The sequence below is a fragment of the Plectropomus leopardus genome, chromosome 18 (assembly GCF_026936395.1).
Source record: "Plectropomus leopardus strain MGB_pleo_1.0 chromosome 18, ASM2693639v1, whole genome shotgun sequence".
NCBI classification, from domain to species: Eukaryota; Metazoa; Chordata; class Actinopteri; order Perciformes; family Serranidae; genus Plectropomus; species Plectropomus leopardus.
In genome coordinates, this window is record NC_142193.1 from 26,639,992 (window position 1) to 26,662,542 (window position 22,551).

The window sequence follows — 22,551 nt, forward strand, 5'->3', positions numbered from 1 at the left end:
GATTTTCATGGGACTACGATTATAGACGACTCACACAATTATTACATAATACCGGAGGTCCGACTGGAATGATTTCCTCAAAGATATGAAACAAATATATAATTTATTGTTTTTCTCTTCTGTCAGTCAGGTTGTTGATCGTGTCCATCCAAGTCGTTGTAAATGACATCTTTGTGCTGATCCTGACAGGTCTGCACCACCTGTAGGACGGTTGCAAGACGCCGGTCCAGAGCAGAAAGGTGTGGTTCAGAGAGGAGGGGGGCCACGGCTGCCAGAGGGTCCTGGGACAGCGACTCCCGCATGACATCACTCAGACGGAAACCAGGGAGGGACAAGAGACGCAAGCGGAGGAGAGTGGAGCGACGGATCCTACAAATGTGGGTGGAGAGGATCAAAAACGATAGTAAGACATACAGAGGCCAGAATTTGGGTTTCCTCATCCATCCTTCATTTTGAAGTGTGCTAGTCAGTGTGTTAGTTTTTTTTTTTTTTTTACCTGCAACACTGTTTTAAAGGAACTAGAATAGACGGCTCATCCCGAGAGTGACGCCCAAACCTGGAAAACATTATCAGCAACCATTCAGTCTTGAAAAAGTATGAATAAAAAGTTACTTTACCTGATTGGTTGTCAGATATGAGTTGTTGCAATACAGTGTTGCTGCCACTGTAATAAAACATTATGAACTGCCTGAGCTGAAATGAGTCAGCAGCTGGCGTCCATGGTACTCACGCCCGTCCGTTGTCCAGATGAAGCAGAAAAGTCTCATTTCCGAATTTCTCAAACATCTCATAGTGATGTCTGTCCATGTTGCCTTTGAATTATAAACATTCATATTAATTGAGAATGTGAAAAACATTTTTGTGCACACAAAGTTAATAACAGTGATGAAAATCAACAATAAAATCCTGAGTGAATTAAGATGGGAGACAATGCTCTCAAAGGGCTCCTGTAACCCACGTCATGTTAAAACTGACCAAATACTGTGGTGAGTTTAAAATTTAGAGACTGACTCATGAGGAAGTCCAGTATAGTCATGTCAATGAGATCCACCAGTCTGGTGCCGTGGTTGTAAGGAGGCGTCTGTTTCACTGTGTCACAGTAGGCTGGGTCCTTCTCCCACCTGGGAACAACAGTGTAGTTCATTGTTTATTTAACTGAAGTGAGTTTGGGGCTGTTTCTGGTTAAACAAAAACATATATCTTTGTAGGTATCCTTTCCATAACGTTGTCAGACTCTTAGTACAACAATCTGAGCCCGTCAGTGGCAAAAACAAACATTTTAATGGACATAAACTGACAGTGCAAACAGTGAGTGGGTACATAGCAGACAGTTTTCCGACTGCAGCCCTCTCACTCAATCCTGGACAGATAGTTTACAGTTGATTAGGGGGAAGATACTGAGTATATATTGAGCAAATATACACTATGAGTCACTGTCTTTTGGATCAACTGTCAGTAAGGTGCAAATTCAAATAAGTTGGTAACAAAGCCACAGCCTGATATAAGCAGACAGATGATCAGATTATGAGAAAATGGCACCCAGATGTGACATAATAACAGTACCATCTGTCGCCAAATCAATCAAATCCTGCACATTAGTGTCATCACCATGGACAGCTCCTGTGACCCAACCTGGGGGTCCCAGGATCAGTACCTCGGACAGCGATTATGAAATGCTTGCGCTGAACCGGAAAGCAGGAGAACTGTGAAGACTGTGGGCTGATCTGTTGGCAGTCATTGGTATTCAGTCTTAATATGATGTTTTTTTTGTTTTGTTTTGTTTTTTGTTTTAGCTCATTAACACAGCTCGTTCTCTATTCTCTGTTATGGCCTCCAGACACATAACATTAACCTGAGCTCAGGGGAAACACTTTTTACATCAGTGCATATGTTCCTCCAAAGTGTTTCACGGCACAGAAAAAAAGTTCTGACGAGCTTATTGTTTAGAATAATTACACTAACAATGAGTTTTATGAAATGACTTCTACATCGATTACAGTGACATTAACACATCTGTGTTTAGCCACATTTAATGTTGTGTTGCAGTTCTTCATTCACACCACCAGAGGGCAATAAAGACTCATGATTCTATAGCCTCATTTCACCAGCAAGAGGTAAAAACATTACAATTAATTACATTTAAAACATATATAGGTGTCTCCAAATATTCTTCCCACCACCAAGTGTCTAAGTGTAGGTGATAAAAGGAAGATGGTGATTATTGGAGGGCTGCTTTCGGTTCAATTTTATCATCATTAATACTCTGTAAACTTGGGTAATGACACAACCTTTAATATTTATACCTTTAAACAAAAATATCAGTCAGTTTACTCACTGTGCTTGCTTAGTGCGGCTGTAAGAGCGTCTCCATGGTGACCTCCAGGACCTGCGGGGTGCTAGGGTGAGGTCAGGTAACATGGCAGCCAGGGAAACCTCCAGCGCATGTGGGCGACCACACAGTGGGTGCTCGGTTGAACAGTAGTACTCACACTGTCCATGGAAACACACGTTGCCCACTAAAGTGAGAGAGACGACAGCTTTGGTTCAGAGGTCTGGCAGTTTGTTGGTATTGATGCAACTAAGTAGTGCAGGTGAGTGCATGCATGCACACATACTGACCTAAATGCATGTGCACACATACCAGGGGAAGTGAAGAAGGTCCTGGACAGCCTGTGGTCAGTGGTGATCTCTCTGATCTCTGAGGTGACATTGATGAGTCGACCGACCACTGGAGGGATCCGGTTAAAGCCCAACAATCTGGTAGGAAACACACAAAAGATAAAGAGCATCAGCAAGAATAAAGAGCAATGTACGAAAGTAAAACAATTATTCTTTGAAATATACACTTCACTCCTATTCCAATACACAAGCTGCACAGTAGCTTCATAAATAAGTAATTCCAGTGTTGGACCAGTGTCCCGGTGGTTACAGAACGGTCTGTCCACCCAGCAGGACACCTGCTGCCTGCTGACAGTGTAGAACCCTTTGTACCTGTCAAGGTGAAATGCAGCGATCTCTGCATTGTGTCTTTCAAAGTCCGAGAAGTAGAAGAGGTTTTCATCTGTCTCTGCGTCTCTGGATTGTCTGTGCAACAAAAACAAATTAAATTTTGCTCTGCTTCGCTGCATTGTTTTATGAAAAATGTGACCATAAGTTGTGATATAGCAGTCACCACAGCTGAACTGTCAGTCATTTATGTTTTTAGTCGGTCAGCATTAGTTCAGTGGGGTCTTACTTCATGGGTTTCAGCAGAGCCTGTCCGTAGTTTGGGAACGATAAGAGCAGCTTCAGCTGGGTACCTCCTGTCTTCTGAACTGAGAGATATAAATTAAGTGAATATGGAGTGCACATGAATACTGCAGTTGTCACACACTTGCATGTAAGATGGAAAAACTGGGATTTAGCCAAAAACATGTTTTGTGAGGTCACAGTGACCATGACCACCAAAATCTGTTCATCGTTGAGTCCAAGTGATTGTTTGCGCCGAATTTGAATACCCTAAAGGTGTTGTTGAGATATTGTTTTTACAAGAGTGGGATGAACATGATGTCACAGTGACCTTGACCTTTGGACTCTGGACAAAAATCCTAGCAGTTTATACTTGAGCGCAGGTGGCGTTTGTGCCAAATTTGAGGTAATTCCCTCAAGGTGTTCTTGAGATAACGCGTTCATGAGACTGGGATGGACAGAAGGCATTATGTGGGTACATATTTAATGCACTCCGATTCACATGTTTCTCCACATTGGGGCCCATTACACAGTTAAACCAGCAACTGCTCCCAGACCCTCTATTTAGTACATTTCTGCAATAAGATCTAGAAAAAATACTTATGAAATTGATTTAAACGGTTTTGTGCAGCGCTTTTAGCAGTTTTATGTCTCCATAATACATTATTCATATCTTCCATCTGCTAAGAATCTGTCATCCATGCTTTTATTACATCTAGCTGAGACTACTGTAACGTGCTGCATTCCTGTCACACTACAACCTCTCAAAACTCTGCAGCAAGACTACTCACAAAATACAACACAAGAGTCCACATAACACCTATTTCAGGACCTCTACATTGTTGTCCTGTACGTTTTAGAATTGATTTAAACTTTTAATGACTACTTTTAAAGCAGATTTAGGCTTGGTGCCCTGATTATCACTTACTATCTAAGCTCTTATAAGCTTGATTGCAGCCTGAGATCCTTCGGCAGAGGTCTTTTTGTAATTCCAAGGTCAAGGCTAAAAACCAGAGTCTTTGGTTTCAAGGCCCCATGACTCCCTGGATAGATCTGCCAGAAGAGATCAGGCAGACTAGCTCAGCGTCTGCTTTGAAATCTCTTTTTAAAACATACCTTTTTCAGAAATACTTTCTCTTAAATCAGTTCTTCTTTTATTTGACTTTACTTGTTTTTATTGTGTTTTAGTAATTCATATCTCACTTTTCATTATTACTGTATCAATTCTACTTGTATTTATTGCATATCTGATCATTTATTTTGCTTTTAAATCTTTCTGCAGCACTTTGTAATCTGTATTTGAAAAGTGCAATAGAAATAAAGTTATTGTTATCATGCATTATTACAAAATCCCTAAGAGGCAAAGTGATCTCTTTTCTCCCAAAGTAAAGGATGTTAACTCTTACATAGGTTATAATAGCTCTTATGTAGGAGAAAATATCTTCCTTAGAAGATAACATTATTGGAGAAAATATCTCTGACATAAGACATTATACAGTACAAGATAATATCTATTATGTAGGAATAAAATTATCTTATTTAGGGGATAATATTATTGGAGATAATATCATAGAAGATAATATCACATATGTAGGAGAAATCATCTTTTTCTTAGGAGATAGCATCTTAGGCACTAAAAAAGCCTACGTAGGTTAAAATATGTCAAATATAGGAGATACTATCCTTGGAGAAAATATCTCTTACTTAGGAAATAGTATCATAGGAGAAATATCACCTACAAAGAAGAAAATACCTTTTACAAAGGAGATGATATTGCAGAGATAATATCTCCTACATTGGAGAAAACATCTCTTACTTAGGAGATAATATCACCTACATATGAGAAAATACTTCTTACTGGACAATATCATCGGAGATAACGAATCTCTTATGCAGAACATAAAACTGCAAACAAAAAACAGCTCCTTGCCTCTCAGGGCTTCCATACATTATTCATGTAAAAACTTAAAAACTGTCATCTTGAACATCTCCTCGGTGAATGTTTGGTTGAAGTTTTACCCCGGCAACACTTAAACAAGAAACTCTTTGTGTCATTAGCAAGTTTTAAAATAATTTCAACTCATTTTTAGCAACACTGAGATCAGTTAATTGGACACTGAGGCACTTTTGGAGTCTTTCGCCCCAAAAAAGCATGAGCCACCTCATCCCGACTTCACATAACGGGGCAGTTTGAATAAGTCAAATCAAAGCATGTGCTCTGTCGAGAGAACAGAGAAAGAGGCTGGGTTTGTTGCCAAGCTTGTAGGACCACATCTAATAAATAATTCAAAAGCAATAAATCCTGAGATATAAATCAAATCCTCCCATATTTATTTAACACCTGTTTGTAATTCTGATTAAAGGAGAATGAATCTAAAACTCAAATGTTTAAAGATAAAAACACTTTGGTGAGTGTTAAACACGAAAGAAAAGAGACGAGACAGTCAAAACAAATCAGCCTGTAGCTGAGATTAGTGCTTAATCTGCACCGTATAACATCTCAAATCTCTATGCATTATTCATTGTGCGGCATGCTGAAGACGGGGACAGCATGTCTGAGATGAGTAAACACAAAATGAGCATGTGTTGATGCAAGGGAAGTTGCGAGTTGCATGCCCGTGTGTGTGTGCATGTGTGTGTGTGGGAGTTGAGATAATGCAAGTCTGTAAAGGGATTATTTTAATGACCCTGCAACAAAAAATCATGTCCAGATTTACAAGTATCTGTTTTTTAAAAAAACATCAATCGCCTTTTCTTAACAATGAATTTGTATTATATGTATGAGGGGGTATTGGTGTTTTACATTGTATAAAATGATGATGCAGTCCAGTGAAATATACTGCTTAAACAGGAGAAAACAGTCTCATAAACTCATTAAAAAATTTACATTACAAGCTTCATAAATACATTTTGAGATTTTGGATTGTAATTTATTGTATGAGTGCTGATGTTATTGTGTCCACCGTCAAGTAAATATAATACACGTAATTCAAATTGCACACACACAATGAATGTATGGCCTCCAATACATGCCTCCCCTATGTTTGTTTTCCTAATTTATTTAACGCTTTAAAACGTGAGCAAATTGATTTCTTTCAAAAACACAGAAGGAAGTAAAAAGTGACATGGAAATTACCAGAAATTTGGAAAAAAAACCAAACAAACAAACAACATATAAAATATATAAATATATTTGTTAATAATAATTACAACAATAACAATTCTACGTATAATTTTCTAGATACTTTCCCCTATTTTTAAAATTATTTTTCTAATAACTTCTCCCTCTCTTTTTTCAAAAAGTAACTCTAAATCACCTTTTCCTAATTTCTTGCAATTTGTGGGATATCTCTGAGTTGCCCTCTGTGCCTTTTTCTCTGTGTTTTCAAAAGAAATCAAACCACTTTGCTCAACTTTCAAAGGTTTAAAAGCAAGCGAAAGGCATCTGATTGAAGCACAAGGAAGCACATTCTATGTTTCAAAGGGTTAAACTTTCACTTTGTGACCAAAAGGATTTGTGGGTCATCAAACAGAGTGCCGAGCCCTCCTGTGTTTTCCCTTTGATTTTTATTCTGTTTAAATGTGCCTCAAAAGTATTTTCCCTTATCACCGAGAGCCTAAGTCATGTGTACCCTGAGGATCTGTCATCTTTGTGTGAATGTGTTTCTAAAAATGTAATCTTCGCTGTTCGAAATATGAACTTTAGCACAGTTTACTGTATCCACTGAGTGAAAACTTTGCTCTGCGTTGCCTCTGGCTCGCTCACAGACGAGCTTGTTTGTGTAAAGAGATTAGAGTTAAAATGAGAAAGCAGCCTGGTTTTCACTGTGTAATTGTGTCAAGAGGAATCGGGATGATCATACTGAAATTAAACCCCAGCACTACGAGGGTGAGTCAGGGTAAAGATGAGGTCACTTTCTACATTTAGTTTTGGTGTATTGAGCAACGCTGAGCACTGAAGTGGTGTGCTGTTTTATCTTGGTGGCCTTGAACCCAATTTATCAACCACTGGGACACAAATGAAAAAAAAAGCAGGAGTTCATCTGATTTAATTGTTATGCAGATTAAAATCTAGTAAACTAGACCCCAATAACTGGCTCCTCAGGCTGCCTTGTTTCAGTTATCACCACATCCTGCATATGGTGCTGAATACAGATCCAGGACTTTAATATATCAGTGACTAAATTGAGTGCCTTTTCATGAGTGGGTTGTGCACAGTTTTGGCAGAACATGGCTAATATTTAAAAGATCGTGTCTCTAGTATGTGCCAGCTAGAGGCAAATGTGTTTTGGTACGTAATTTTAGAAATAGAAAGATTAAATGGACAATAACTAAACCACTGTTAATCCTTCACCTTCTTTAGCCTCCTTTGTTTCTGTGGCTTTCCCTGGCCCTGATTTTTTTTTCTGGCCTCCGACCTGTCGGCCCCACCCCGCTCATTTGCTCACCAGCACCGAGGACACGTTGCGTTGCCAGATAGTGAGTCAGCTGAGCCAGGTTGGGATCCTTCCTGTTGTACAGCTCCCAGCGAGAGATGCCCAGGTGGAACCGTAGCCAGGGAGGGTGGGTCTCCACATTGCTCGTCCAGCTCACTTTGTCGTAGCCTTCCTCCTCACTGGCACTCTGCCTTCAGGAGAGGAAGAGGAGGTGATAAACAGGCAGCACTGGCCAATGAGCGATACCCCAGCTAGCAGGGAACGTTCCCACAACATTGTCTAACGTTGCCATCTAGTTGCAATAATGTTTTTAAGAAAACATTTAATCTAATGTTCAGAGAATGTTTAAAAGATGATAATCATTTTAAAAATCGTCCCTATAAGTTTAAAAGCTAAAATGTAATATTATAACTGTTGTTTTGGTGATGTTGAGAGGTGACACATCATAGTTCTTTTTACAAAACGTTCCCACAATGTTACATGAGAACAAAGGAAGAACATTTGTTATTGAGGCCTGAGATTATAGACCTTTTTTAAATGAAAATTTAATGTGATGTGATCTCTTAACAATAAAGAAACCTTTTATGGTGTTTACGCAAACTTTCAAGAGAACTTTCTAGGAATTAAAATAAAACTTGCAGCTGAAAACATTACTAAAACATTGGCTGCACTGTACCATACCCAGGATGTTTTTAGAACCAAAAATTGCGAGCTGGGACAGTTTAGCTGAAGTTTGTTTGTGTCAGGTTGACTCTGAGATATAAAACAAGCTGTAGGGGTAAAATATGTAAGGACAAATTCAGTCCCATACAAAGTAATAAAAGAAACACATTCTGCAGTTTGAAATTTAGAATTAATTTTGCAAAGAAACAAAAAGCCTAAAGCTTAAGAGATGAAAAATATATCCGTATCACCCAGAGTTATTTTTCTGGAACATTTTTAATGAAACTGTGGGACAACAGTAATTGTACCATAAAGTAAAGCCAGACTTTATGCAGCTGTGCCAGACGCTCTCTAAGTCTATATTTAGACACAGTGTTAAGCTAAAGTCTAACACCAGTTTGCAAACATGTTCACAATGACAACGCTGACATGCTTAAGTTTAGCAACTTTACAGTGTTTACCATCTTAGTTTATTATAATAGCATACTAACATTTCTATAAAAGAATGTAACAAATTGGTGTTTTTGTGCATTGTCATTTATTGTTAGAATGCTAAAACTTTTGGGTACATTTTTAGTATATTGTGTTAGTCTGCTAATATTTTAATAATATTGTCTTAGGTTTATTATGTTATCTTGCTAACACATTCTAATTAGCACATAACACAAAGTATTTGCTGGCTTTGTTTATTATTATAAGTTAACATTTTCTAATAAGCACATAGCACAAAGTAGGCTATTTACTATCTTGGTTTATTATGTTAGTGTGCTAATAAGCACAAAACACAAAGTTTTTTTTCTGAATTAGAGGCAGTTTATTGTATTAGATTGATCACATTTTCAAGTATTGTCAATTTTTTTAGTTTGTGTTGGCATGCTAAAATAATTAGCAGATAATAAAAGGTGTTTACTTTCTTAGTTTGTGTTAGTTTGCTCACATTTCCTAATAAACACTCAACACATTGTTTATTGGCTTAGTTTGTTGTGTAAGTGTGCTAATATTTTTGAATTAGCACATAGTTTTACATAAATTAATGTTTATTAACTTAGTTTATTGTGTTAGCACACAAACACTTTCTAATTAACACATAACAGAATGTAGTTTATTTTTTTTAGTTTAATGTGCAATCAAGCAATAAGAATATAATTTGTTTTGCAGGTGAATATTGGACAAATTAAAAGTTTGGACTCAGGTTCACCAAAGATGAATGTTTGCACCAAATTTCATGGTAATCCAATAGCTGCCTGTTAACCAAGACCTCATGGTGGTGCTAGACAGAAAGTCAGAGGATACTGTGAATGTCTGCAGGCTACAGAATCAGTTTCTCTTACCACTGACTGTCACTATCGATGACGTCTTCCCTCTCCTCTCCCTCACTTCCAGTATCCTTTCCATTTTTCTTTACCCTCAGCAGCCAGTCATCATCTTGCAGCTCTGGATGTGGCACGTTGTACAGTAGGTGCTCGAACAGCGCCTCCAGCTTAGAAGGACCCTTGACCTTCAGTTTTTCAGCTCCAATCAGTTTCTTTTTCCTCTTAGCGGCATCACTGACTGAGTCTTTCCCTTTATTGGTGTTGGCATTCAGTTTGTGACGCTCTTCATTCTGGAGGATTGTTGGCAATTTATGTGAGGAGGAGACATCTGACGAAGAGGAGGAGTGGGAGATGGACTGACGGTGCTGAGTATTTGTTCTTGGAATGGAGGAAGAGGAGGAGGTGGGAAGGACACAGGGTGTCTGGAGGACAGAGAGACAAAAAATTGCCAGAAGGAGGTTGAGGGCGAGGGACAGACACGCCAGGCCCAGACAGACTGAGCGAGTGGATCGACCCAGGTTCAGCCTTATCATGCTGGAGGAAAGAGAGGCAACACCAGAGAGACAGACAGACATTTAAAATCCAAACAGACCATGGAGTCCTGCCAACCCCTCAAACGTGATCATGATGTAACGTTTTCTGAACATTGCATTCCACTTTTTCACAGATAAAGGAGTGGACAAAGTAAGAAAAACAACAGATGAATGAGAAGTACTACTTTGAAGTAAATGAATTGCTCACAAAGGCAGCTGTATCAAGCTAAATGCCAGTGCCAATGGGCACCCTGATTCAATTGCTGCCCCCCCACCCCACCCCCGCTGCCTCTTAGCAAAAATAATTGGAGGCTTTCAATACTACCTTGAAAAGGCACGCTCATTTTTGAAGCTAGTGTGAAGGTAGTAGTTTTGTGTCAAACCAGACAACCTAAGGCATCCACTGGTTCCAATCAGATCAACATAGCTTGTTGAGAAAGGGGCTAAATAATTCTCCACATTTTGGCTTTTTTTTGGCCAATTTCACGAGTCTCTTGAACTACTTTTTGACAGGGTTCCCCAGTCTATGCACATCAGATAATTTGTGACATTAACTATAAAATAAGAAACCAAACCATCAGTATACAATTCCTTAAGCCTCATACTGACAGTGTTTTCAACTAGCCTTTATAATGTATATTTCAACAGCATAATCAAATACACAAAAATCAGTTTAGTACAGCTTTTGGATTTGGTTTGCCACCAAAGATATTTAGTAGCCCCATTTGGAAAGTTGTGATTTTGACCTGCTGCTGGTAATGCTACTAAAAAGTTAGTGGAACACTAAATTCATTAGTCATGGGTTTTTATCATCTGGGAACCATGCACCAAATGCCACTGCAATCATATTTGTTGAGACATTTTACTTCATAAATGTGAATGTGATGGTGGCACTAGATGAAAAGTTAGAGGAACACAGTGAAAATCATTTTCCAGAGATGCTAGACGAAAATTTAGAGGATCAAGAAGGTCACTAAGATCCATCCTCTGGGACCATAAATGTCTGTAAAATCACGTCAATCCATCCTATAGTTGTTGAGATGTTTTTTTCCCAAAACCACAAATGTGAGTGTAGTGGTGGGACTACACGAAATGTTAGAGAATTACCAAAGTCAGCAAGATTCATCCTCTGGGGACCATGAATGTCTATTAAAAAATCATGTCAATCACTCCAATGGTTGTCAAGACATTTCACACAAAACCACAAGTGTGAATGAAGTTGTGGCACTATGGTATATGAAAAGTGAGAGGATCACCCAATAAGTAAGATTCATCTTTTGGGGACCATGAATATCAGTAAAAATCATGTCACTCTCCTCAGTAGCTGGTGAGATATCTCACTCAAAACCACAAATGTGAACCCAATGAGTGGCACTAGATGGAAAGTTAGAGGGTCAAGAAAGTCAGTAAGATTCATCCTCAAGGGACCATAAACATCTGCACAAAACTCATGTCAATCCATCAAATAGATGAAATATTTCACTCTGGACCAAAGTGGCGAACAACCACCCAAAATAAGACTGCAACTTTAAATTAAAATAGGATTCACAATACTATAGGATACACGTTCACAACCTGCGTGACACAGTCTTAATGAACAAAATGGCACGTTATGAACCAATTGTCTTTGTAGGAAAAAATGGAAAGCATAACAAATGGATCAGTATAGGGCATGGTACTGTGAAATTGCATATGGAATGGAAAAAACAGATACTCAGTCTGATCCAAATGGTGCATCAAACCATCACCAGCTGTTGTCAGCGCTTACACATTTTTAGCATGGCAGTCACGTTAGCCGGGTCATTAATTCACTAAATGTCAGCACGGTTGTCGAACAGTTATATACACTAGCCCTGTTGACAAAACCCAATGGAGCAGATGCAAACATAGCTCCCATAGTACCACAATTACATCCCACTTTTAAAGAAATTCTGCAGCATTTAAACACCTGTTTCAGCCTCTTCAGTTTAAACATAACAGAGACATTATGGACATTTAGGAATACAAGTGTTAAACACATTTCTGCATCTTCAATTCCTCAGCAAACTGGAGGCTCTTTCTACAAAAATTATACAATAAAAAAACACTGAATTCCCAGCTGCAGCTATTCTGAGGGCAAACAGTTGCCCTTCACTTTATCATCTTTACTTTATTATTATTCTCTGCCAAACTCTCCCTGCTCTGTTCCTAAGGCAAACTCATGCACATAAGCAAACATTTGGAAGAATAAACACTCCACCGATTAATTTACGCTGTCAGACAGACAGACGAATGGACAGAAAGACAGGCAATCACACATACACTCGCACTGCACTAATCTGTCAGATAACCCTTTACATCAAATCCTCAAAGAAAGAAAAGCTCACTAAGAAAATCAATACATTATTGAACAACTCACTGCTCCCAAATTCCCTGTGTGGACCATCAGGCTGGAGGAATTACTTACATCTCTTCCCCTTCAAGACCTTTTTTCTTCTCTCTCTATCTATTCCGCTCCTCTTCCTCTGTTAATGAGGTAGATATTCAGAATTCGGTGACATTTCTACCCTCTTTTTGTCCTGTTCTTTCCAGAGAGGGTAGTTTGTTTGTTATCATACGGTCACCGCAGTCCAAACGAGGACAAAGACCGGCATGTTGTGGTGACCTGTGTCTGCGTGACCTGCAGTAAAGAGAAAGGGAATCACACCATACTGCCAAATGATCTTTTAGTCTGTCAGGATCAATACAGAGAGCGTGATAATACACAGCAGTGCTGTACAGAGGGCAGACTCAATATCTGTGACTCATAATAATAATAATCCTCACACAGCAGGGTCAATGGAACAGCCCTGAAAAAAACACAAAAAAACAGCTAACATTCATCTGGTAATTTCTCTTTCATTTTCCTTTCTCTAAAGCAACAGCCTGTTTGTTTTCTTATTGAGAATTATATGAAATTTGATACCACTCTAAAGGCCGTATGGTAAATATGAAGCTACAGTTAGCAATTGGTTAGCTTTGCTTAGCACTGAGATTGGAAACAGCTACGCAGACTCTTACAAGGAAGATTTATGAGTCATTTTTTATTCATAGTTTTAAAAATTCAACCCCATTTGAATGCAGTGAGATGCCTTTTAAATGGGGTCTTGTTTACTGTATTCATGAGTCCACATGAACATCCCGATGTTGTGGTTTTCAGGACCTTAGAAAAGGAAATTTTCTGAGCGCTCCGAGCTCACAATTTCATGTTAAGGACTTCCCGTGTTGTCTACATGATCTCATGAGTGTCATTTAAATGCAGAGTGTGTCCAAAGTTTGGTATTGTTTTAGACTTACTGTGAAGCTGCTGTTCAAGAAATACTGTAGCTGTACACATCAGCACAAATGGTTTCCCAACATAACCTCCGATAAAATCCATTAACTATTGTGTTTACATGTACACATAAAATGTAGAACTGTTAAGCCACGGGTGGTCCACATATTAGGTTATTCATATTTTATCACACGTTGTCTGGCCTCCCTAGAGTTTTTCCTCTCATTCTTATGTTTATGATTTCAGCTTCTGGTTTTGACTTTTGAAAGGACACTTTGTGACTCATTTTTTTATTATGCACAATGGATAGCTTTAATATTCTTTAATACTTTAATATAATACTTTAATACTGAAAATGTAGGTGGTGTCAAAAACAGTGACCAGGGTCTTCTGTTATAAACTGTTAAATATTGGCGGCACATTAAGAGAAACTTGCAGAGTGATGAATTCATATTCTAAAGGAGCCCGGATTAAATCAAATATTCATCTCTTTAACACAGTCTCTCTTTTTGACTTTCTTTGAACCTGTCCCCTGTTCGTGTCGCCCTCGCCCCTTTAATCATAAACCATCCATTACATTTCCATATCTGCCATTACATCTCCTGCTCTGACTTTAAATCTTTCTGTCTGACTTTCAGTACTCTCTGTCCTCTGAGGGTTGAAAAATTGTTCTCTGCCATACTGCTGCTAATTAGCAGACTATATGTTTCTGTTAATGAGCTAAGTTTGCTCTGAGAGAGAATGCATTATGTATGTTGCAGCAGGTCCCAGTAGATCAGACTGTTGTTTTTCAGACCTGGGGCAACATGCAGCCTCTGAGAGTGTTTCATTACATGTAAACAACTGTTAAATGTCACAAATGAGATTACAATCGAGAGAGAGAGAGGGGGGAAATGGATCACTTGTTGGATAAATATTACATGTTTGAGTAAATTAGGAAAATCTAAATGCATAAAAACACCAACTTTTCTAAATTATTCATCATGTTGGAAAAGGACTCACTAAAAACACTATTTCAACTGGAGGCCTTACGTTTCGCATCACACAGTGTCATGTGCGGTCTTGTTGGTTTGTATTTGGTAGTCACTTTCTGGATACACTAACAAAACTGTAATGTAAAAAGCATTTTATCAATCAAATGTTTCCTTTAACCCCAAGATTAAATCTACAGGAAATGTCAAGCCCATGGATGGATTATAAGACAATGGGCCCCTGGGCGCAGATATGCAAAGGGTCCCACCATCTCTCCTACACAGGAGCAAGACACATAATCTTAGTGGTGTTTTGGGTCTCTTTAAGATAATTTTGTCTTTTTCTGGTCATATTTTGTCTCTTTGTGGTCTTTTTGAACCTTCTCCTGGTTGGTGTTTATTTTGCAAGTGACGGTCAGGGGACCCCCTGGAGCTGACCTAGTTCAGTAATGCTCGCGCCTAATAACGTCAAACAGATGATTTTTTTTTTGTTTTTGTGAGCATTAACAAGGATACTCTTAGATTATTTTTCCCTTGTACTGCTGGAATGTCTGCAATCACGACCAGACTTCTCTGCAGATTTTTAAATGATTTTTACCAGGCACTGCTGCATCCAGCAAACCCATATCCATCTGGGGGAAATACCAAGTGTTTGGGGTGTTCTGTGATGGTAATGCCTCTACAGTTTTAAATTGTAAAAATGTAACTGGGACGATGCTTTATGGGTGTTTAGGGGAGTCATTAATCTCAGGATGTGCCATAGTGGTGTCACGATTCAATACATTTTCAGGACAGAGAATTTAAGGAAAGCCTTTGTATATTCTTGGATCACTTTCCAAGTTTGGAGTTAAGTTTTGCAAATTGTGTACTACATATTGTATATTATTACTTGTACTTGTACAACAAGACTAAGAGTCTACAGCAGCACTTGTAGCTATGCGAAACTGTACTCAGACACTGTGGTGTTTTGAGTTAAATGCTGTGGTGTAGCAAGAAAAGAATAAAAGCCTAACTGTAATAACAAAGCAGTGACTTTTAAGGACAAGGCCGACGGTATTTCAAATTTCTGTTATTGTCAAGAATTCCCATGAAAACACTAAAACTAATAAATGCTTAGAGCTCTAGCTGTAAAATTGGCATGCCAAATTGGCCTTCTCCTCCTCCTCTGCAGGTTCGATTCATGTTCGTTTACATTTTGCTCTTACCACTACAGCGGCGTAGACGGATGACGGCGATGATGACGTTTTGTTATGCGTATTGATGTTGATGGACGTAGGTTATCGCCTGTGATTCAGTAGATGATGTCATCGTACAGTCTGCATACATCAAACTTGATGTCGTACCCAAATTTATTAGATCCATGTTGCACAGTGTAGCTTTACTTAACTTATAAGATTGCTAAACTCTCACACTCTGCAGGAGGCTTAAAAAGACCTTGACTAAGTGTACGGCTTCAAAATTTGGAAAATAAATGGAGTGGGCTGAAATTCTGACAGGTGATGTCTGAATGGCGGAAAAACTGTCACATAGGGCATGATGAGAGGTCATCAATCCATACAGTATCATGAGCTGTAGTGTAGTGTTATGCAATGTGATACCTTATGAATCGCCATCTTTGTACATTTCTCTTCCTCCGGAGGGAGATTCGAGGTCACCCCTGGTTCAGCTGCTTAACATCATAAAGAAAACTTAATCAGGACACAATCCTACATCTGCTACATCTGATCTTATTACAGCAAGTCAGAGAAATCAAACACAGTATCATATTTGAAATTTGTGCTACTTTCAGTTTTTCTACAGCCTCTGTCCCATCTTTACTGCCTTTCTCCCTTTCCACACACACACATAAAACACACATTCAAACAACGAAAACATCCTTCAAAAGCTTTGAAGCCCCGTTTCCCTCACAGCAGTCGCTGCTTAATGTAGGTTGCTTGGAAACAACCCAGAATTTTGGGACCTAATTGGAGCGTGCATGTGCTTTATCCAGCAGGCAGGCAGGCGGACGGCGGGTCTGTTGTGCAAACTCAGGATAATAAGACAAAGTGAATTTAAGATCACATCTGGCACATTAGACGTGAACGAGCGGCGGAGGGCCTATCGGATCATGTGGAGGGGTGACTGATGAAAGCCTCAGAGGCCTGATGTGTGTGTTTAGACAGAGATTGTGTGTGGCTCAGAGTCCTTTTCTGGATAAAATTTGTCTCCACAAGTTTGTGTGTTTATTCTGGGATGTAAAAACTGCTTAAATGGCCTTATGAGGACTCAAGGGTGCAGGAGTTGGTTTTTTTTTGTGTGTGTGTGCGTGTGTGTGAGCGAGAGCGGAATACAAAGAGAACGAAGTGTTTAATCATGTGTCGGCTGATGTTTGAAGTGCCGGAGGCGCTGTATCTCTCTGTGGTTTTCTTTCTCTTTGTGTTTAACCTACAGTATGTGTCTGCAGGTGTCTGTGTGTGTGCATGTGTGTGTGTGTATGTGTGTGTGATGCAAAAGGAGCGTTTCATCATGTGTTGCCTTGTGTTTGATGTGATAGAGGAGCTCCTTGGTCTTTTCACTCATCCTCCTACTCCCTCTCTTCCTTTCTCACTCTGTCACAGCTTATCCCTCCATTCCTTTCTTTCACCTGCCTTCACTTCCTCGCTCGGTTTCCGCCTACTCCCTCTCTTTCCTCCCCCACAACCTCTCTCTCCTTCTCTCCCTCCCTCTCCCTCGCAGAGGCCTGGAGTCTTTGAAAGCATTGACTCCTGTGGCTCTGGCTGCTGCTACACTCCCAGTATGGATGGGCATGAATATTTCATCTGGGGAAAGGGAGGGCGGGATTGAAAGAAGTGGGAGACGAAAGAGCGAGAATGAGGGGGAGAGACAGAAGTGATGGAGCAAAACAGGTGAGCGATAAATAAAGACAAAGAGCAACAAATGCAAACCGAGAAAGAGAAGGAAATGAGAAAAACAGGAGGAGAGAGAGATGGAGGGGAGGTGAGATAGATGTTGGCGGAGGGTGAGACCACGAGCAGAGAACTCGCGTGGAATACCAACTACAGCAACAATGTGTTCAGTTTATATAGAGAGACACATTTCCTCCTGTGAAGCATAACTCACAAAACACACATGCAAGGGGAAGATCATAAAGCCTCTGCACCCTCCGAGTATCCCCAGCAGAGTGATTCTAATCATTCTTGTCGTCTACATCTCTTCTCTCCCTCCATCTTTCATAACCTCTTGTGCATCTCTCGCTCTCTCGTCGTCCATTTCAAGGTGACAGCTTGTGGGATAATCTAATCCTGCGTCTGCACACATGGGACAGTCTGTCATTGGCTGTGGCAAAGTGTGTGGATCTTTTATGTATACGTGCATGTTACTGTGTAGGAAAAAAAGAAGAGCAAAAGAAGAAAAAAATTTAAAAAATAGGATAGAAAGGAAGAATGAAACAGAGCACAACCTCAGGATGCCTTGAGGCTAAGACATATAACGAACACATGAATTATGTAAAGACTATTCATTTATTACTGATGAGGCTCTGTGAGAATCAAAGCTGTAAATGTAATATATTTGGGGAGACAACCTCTACAAAACTCAAATATGCTACAAATTTTGAAAGAAATGCTACAAATGTCAAAAAGTTAAAAAAAAAAAGTAATAAAAGTAATAATCGCAATATACTGTATATCACTATTGTGACTTAAGTTTTGAGATAGTATTGTATTGGGAAAGCATTGTGATAATATTGTATTGTGACTAAAGCATCATGATAAAAGTACCCTGATAATAGTGTATTGTGACTATTTTGTGAGATTGTTTCATGACTAAAGTATTGAAATAATATTTTATCATAAAAGTATTAGGATAATGCCTAAAGAAAATGAGTGATTTTCTTTTTTGTTTTGGGTGGGGGCAAATAATGTTCCCTCACAATGTTGACTCAATGGCTACGGCCTTGGTACCACAATGTATACAAGATACTTCTTATGTACATGTGTACATGTACCAAGGTGCGTACAGTGTGTGATTTCAGATGCAGTACAGTAATGTTAACGACTGTGGCTGTTTAATGAGACATAAGCAGCGCTCCACACAAATATATAATTCATATGAATTGGTCCCTGGTATGAACATGTTAATGTTGGGACTTATTCGAATGCTGATGCAAAGTGAAACAAGTAGATGTTCAACAGTTACAGAGAACTGCATTGGTTATATAACAAGCGAACTGAAAAGCTATGCTGAAAAAACGTCTTTTATTGTGTGTTGGGTCTGCCAACTCTGACACTGATCAGTACATATAAATATATATATACATACATATATATATACTGGGCTTATGCAGGTACAGATTTTTACATAACTGTGCATCATTTTTATATTGTAACTTGGTCGGTTCATGAACGAGGACCCTGAGATAGATTGTTTGGCACCGTAAACATGGGTAAACCAGGAAAATATTTAGAGGCCCCTAAAAAATGTTTTGGGAAAATGGGCCCTGATGGCAACTCACTATTAACCCCCTTTGCCTTAACTAAAAGGTACTCTACAGTTTACTGCTGCTTCCCACCTTCTGGGACCCCTTTTCACCACCATATGACCTTTATGGGCTTCTTTGCCTGGGGCCCCCCAGAGTCTAGGATAGCCAATATAAATTCATATCAATATGTCCTCTGTAAGGGCATGTTAGAGTTGTAAATGTTACAAAGTGCAAGAAGTGGATGTCAAGCATTTGTTTGCATTGTTTGCACTATTGTTTATTGTGTGTAGTAACCGTCTCAGGTACATAAGCATTAAAGTGTGCATTTTACTTGTACAATCGTGCATGTGACAAATAAACCTGAAACTTAAAGCTTGAACTTGACAGAATTTTAAAATTTTTAAATTTTACTGCCAGCAGCAGAAAGTGGATGCTAAGAACAAATTTGTTCATTTGGCCAACAAGCTAGCTGTTGTGCTAAAATAACATCTGTAACCTTGTTACCAGCGCATCTTTATCATGTAAGAGACACAACAAAGAGTATAATGAACAGGGTGAACTCTCCATCAAAAGTGTATCAAGGCCTACTCCTTTGCTACACAACACAAAAAACAACAGGCAGTTCATCAGGGGTTTCCATTAAGGCCAAATCCTGACTACATGACACCAACAAACAGGAGCCTTTGGACCAAAAACAAAAAGACAAAAGAGCTGGAATATCGCTCTTCCAAGATAACAAAACTCGTTTAAAGTACCCCAAATTTGCATTTAAACAAGCAGGGAGAGTCTGCAATTTTGTCCAAAGCCACAAATGTCAACATACAAGCTAACAATCCCCCAGTGTCACAGGAAGTAGCAACAATACAAACAAAACAAGGCCAAATAACCACAAAACCAAGACTTTCATCCTACCCAAATGGTTAGTTTGATCCTCTAAAATGTCACAAACTGGGTAAAACATGGCTGGACAAAGGTTGACATAACTAAAAGAGAAATTTGTTTAAAGATAAAATAAATGTAACAATACCAGGACAGAGGAGAGAGCTGACTGATTTCCAGTCCTGCAGTCAGAGCAGGTGAGCTCAAGCTTCCTGATGACTTGACTCCGCCCATCAGGCTCCTGGAGGGAGGGGCCTGCTCAGAGAGGGTCGACACACATTATTCCTCGACCCAATATAAGGCAGAGTCAGGAGGTTTTTCCAGATCCCAATCTACTAATTTCTTACAATTAACTGAACATTTCTTGTGAAGTAACTGATTGCTTTTTTTTTCTCACACGAACGAAATCAAGCCAATTTGCTCAGGATTCAAAGGGTTAAACCTTGAAATTACCAAATAAAAAATAAAAAAAATTTTAAAAAAGAAAGTGGAAAAACTGTGTGTCTCTGTGTGACTTAATTTTAAATATGTAATTATGATAATTATAAGTATGATTTTTCCTACGTTTATTTTCTTTTTTTCCCTGTAGACATTTTCCCTAGTTTTTTAAAAAAATAATTTTCTGAATCTGCTAATTTCTTGCAGTTCACAGAATATTTCTTACTAAGTTTTTAATTGCTTTTTTCCCCCATGTTTTTGAAATTAACCAGGATAAAAGGTTTTAAATAATCGTGAGAGGCATCTGAATGCGGCACAGGAAAAGAGATGCTGATCCAGGTTTGAAACAGTTAAAGTGCAAGAAGTATGAAACAATCAAAAAGAGTCATCACCAGTGTGCAACAGTGAGTCCCAGCGTCACTACAATCATACTGTCATGCTGCTGAAGGCTCTCCCCCTCTGAGGCGTACATATTGCTTCATCCTAAACCACCTGAGGCTCTGTTTATAAGCCGTGATGACCTCTGACCTCTCCCACAGCTCTGTGGATATGATCTAAGTGCCACCTCTGCAGCTCAGCTGAGACACAAGCCACCAGGACCGACACGTTGCTGTGTGTCCACTCACATAAAGTGACAGAATACAATAAAACTAAACAGATGAAGCACATATAACAAGTTTAGTGGAACTAATCTAATACTGCAGATTTAGTCAAGCATGACAAAGTTAACATGTGAGCTGAGACACGGCGGCACACGAACAACATTAAAGCGCCTGCAAAGATAAAACTGCACAGACAAAGGGACAAAGGTGCATTTGAATTTAGTTTTTGATTGCACAACTTGGTGCTGCTTGGTATATATTATATTAACCTTGAACACTGAACTCCCAATGGTTGCTAAAATAATTCAATTATTATTACAATTGTGATTTTTTAATGTAGTAGATATCAAACCACTATTACAGAGTGCTTTATTTCCCTTAAAAAATAAAATACCATCTATTTGATGGCAGCTTTGAGCAGACTTAATGCAAAATAATGTGGAAAGAGAGAAAAATAAAATGTAGTAGGAGTGAATCAGAGAGCTGCGCTGGTGTCGTGCAGCTAAGACCCGCTCGTGATTCTTAATTGATGAGTTTTATTTAGTGATTGTGTGGGGATTTTGGAGGATTCATTACTCACAAAGTCCCACTGAAGACGTGGGCTGTGGGTTTTTTTCTTGACTGGAATTTTTAAATACTGCAAATGAGAAAGCTGCCAGGACACATGGGGAGAGAGAGAGAGAGTCATTTTTAATTCTCTCCAGATCAGGTTGTCAGCAAAAATCCAAGACTGCAAATTGCTTGTGTGCCTGCGTGCATACACCCGTGTTTGTGTACATCTTTCCACCCGGCAGAAAATTGATTTCCAGCAGATGGCATGGAAAGCCCTCAGAGGACAAGAGTGTGTGTGCTCGCACAGAAAATATTTGGAGGACAAAACACGGAGACAGATGCATTTTTAAACAGGCCTGTTCAGACACACACATGCACCTTGAAATGCAGGAAGATTAGAGGGCACCTGAGCGCACAAATACATTTATATTTAACTGAGGTAATAAAACAGACTCTGCTGTTCCTTGTTAGCTGCTGCGTGTTCTCCACTGATCACAGTGAACAGGTTGATGGCAGTCTACTGCAAACACGCACATATTTAATGTTTTAATGATGCTGCACTTACAAAGAGAAGCTCAACACAAACACATGTGGTTTGCTGTTACTAGCTTCCTTTTGGTTCCTCTGTTTTCTTTATATTTCTGGATTTCTCACCTTTCATCACTCCTCTCATCTTCTCACATTCTTTTGTCTTCACACCACCATTTTATTATTTAATTCTCTACATTTTTGTGGTTTGTGCACTCTGCAGAACCGGGAAGATAGTGTCTCCAATCATGGGTGGATTATAAGAGAATAGAGCCCCGGGCACAGATATGAGGGGGGCCCCCCATGCAGATTTATGGTTGTTTAGCCTGTATTTGTTGTTGTTTTGTATCAACCTGCAGTTATTACGCATCTCTCTGTGGTTTTCTATCTGTTTGTGGTCAGTTTGTAGGTGCTTTTTGTCTCTTTGTAGTCATTTTGTGTCATTTGTGATTGTTTTTCCCCTCTTTGTAGTCTTTGCAAATTCAATTGTGTATCTTTGAAGTTGTTTTGTGCCTCTTTGTAGTCATTTTGAGTCTCTTTGTGGCCATTTTGTGTCTTCTTCTTGTTGTTTTGTCCCTTTTTGTAGTCTTTTTTAACTCTCTTTGCAGCTGTTTTGCATCACTTTGTAGTTGTTGTGTGTCTCTTTGTGGTCATTTT

The 22,551-nt window shown here is 39.1% G+C and overlaps 1 protein-coding gene across 3 annotated transcripts; it reads right to left on the minus strand.

Moving 5' to 3' along the window:
* Positions 1 to 84: 84 nt before the first annotated feature.
* LOC121956627 (extracellular serine/threonine protein kinase FAM20C-like) lies at positions 85 to 19,915 on the minus strand. 3 transcript variants are annotated; one of them, XM_088091113.1, is made up of 12 exons: positions 19,808 to 19,915; positions 16,035 to 16,102; positions 9,659 to 10,062; positions 7,677 to 7,855; positions 3,236 to 3,314; positions 2,992 to 3,084; positions 2,642 to 2,757; positions 2,336 to 2,516; positions 1,012 to 1,121; positions 731 to 812; positions 497 to 556; positions 85 to 369 (listed from the first exon to the last, which is right to left on the minus strand). In XM_088091113.1, the coding sequence occupies exons 1-12, from the start codon at positions 19,854 to 19,856 to the stop codon at positions 123 to 125; spliced, it is 1,668 nt and encodes a 555-aa protein (XP_087947239.1). In that variant the 5' UTR covers positions 19,857 to 19,915; the 3' UTR covers positions 85 to 122. The 3 variants fall into 3 exon arrangements, with proteins under 3 accessions (XP_087947239.1, XP_087947238.1, XP_042360876.2); XM_088091112.1 differs by having other exon boundaries at positions 16,035 to 16,105; positions 19,808 to 19,871; XM_042504942.2 differs by lacking the exons at positions 16,035 to 16,102; positions 19,808 to 19,915 and adding an exon at positions 12,620 to 12,832 and having other exon boundaries at positions 9,659 to 10,174.
* Positions 19,916 to 22,551: the final 2,636 nt, after the last annotated feature.

Bases quoted from the DNA above. Each gene is read 5' to 3' on its own strand.
- LOC121956627 (XM_088091112.1), bottom strand. From the start codon at position 19,856: ATGTTTTACCCAGTTTGTGACATTTTAGAGGATCAAACTAACCATTTG. The intron at 10,063-16,034 runs GTATCACATTGC...TCTGTCCTCCAG, and splicing joins CAAAGATGGCGATTCATAAG to ACACCCTGTGTCCTTCCCAC. The intron at 7,856-9,658 runs GTAAGAGAAACT...CCTCTCCTGAAG, and splicing joins ATCGATAGTGACAGTCAGTG to GCAGAGTGCCAGTGAGGAGG.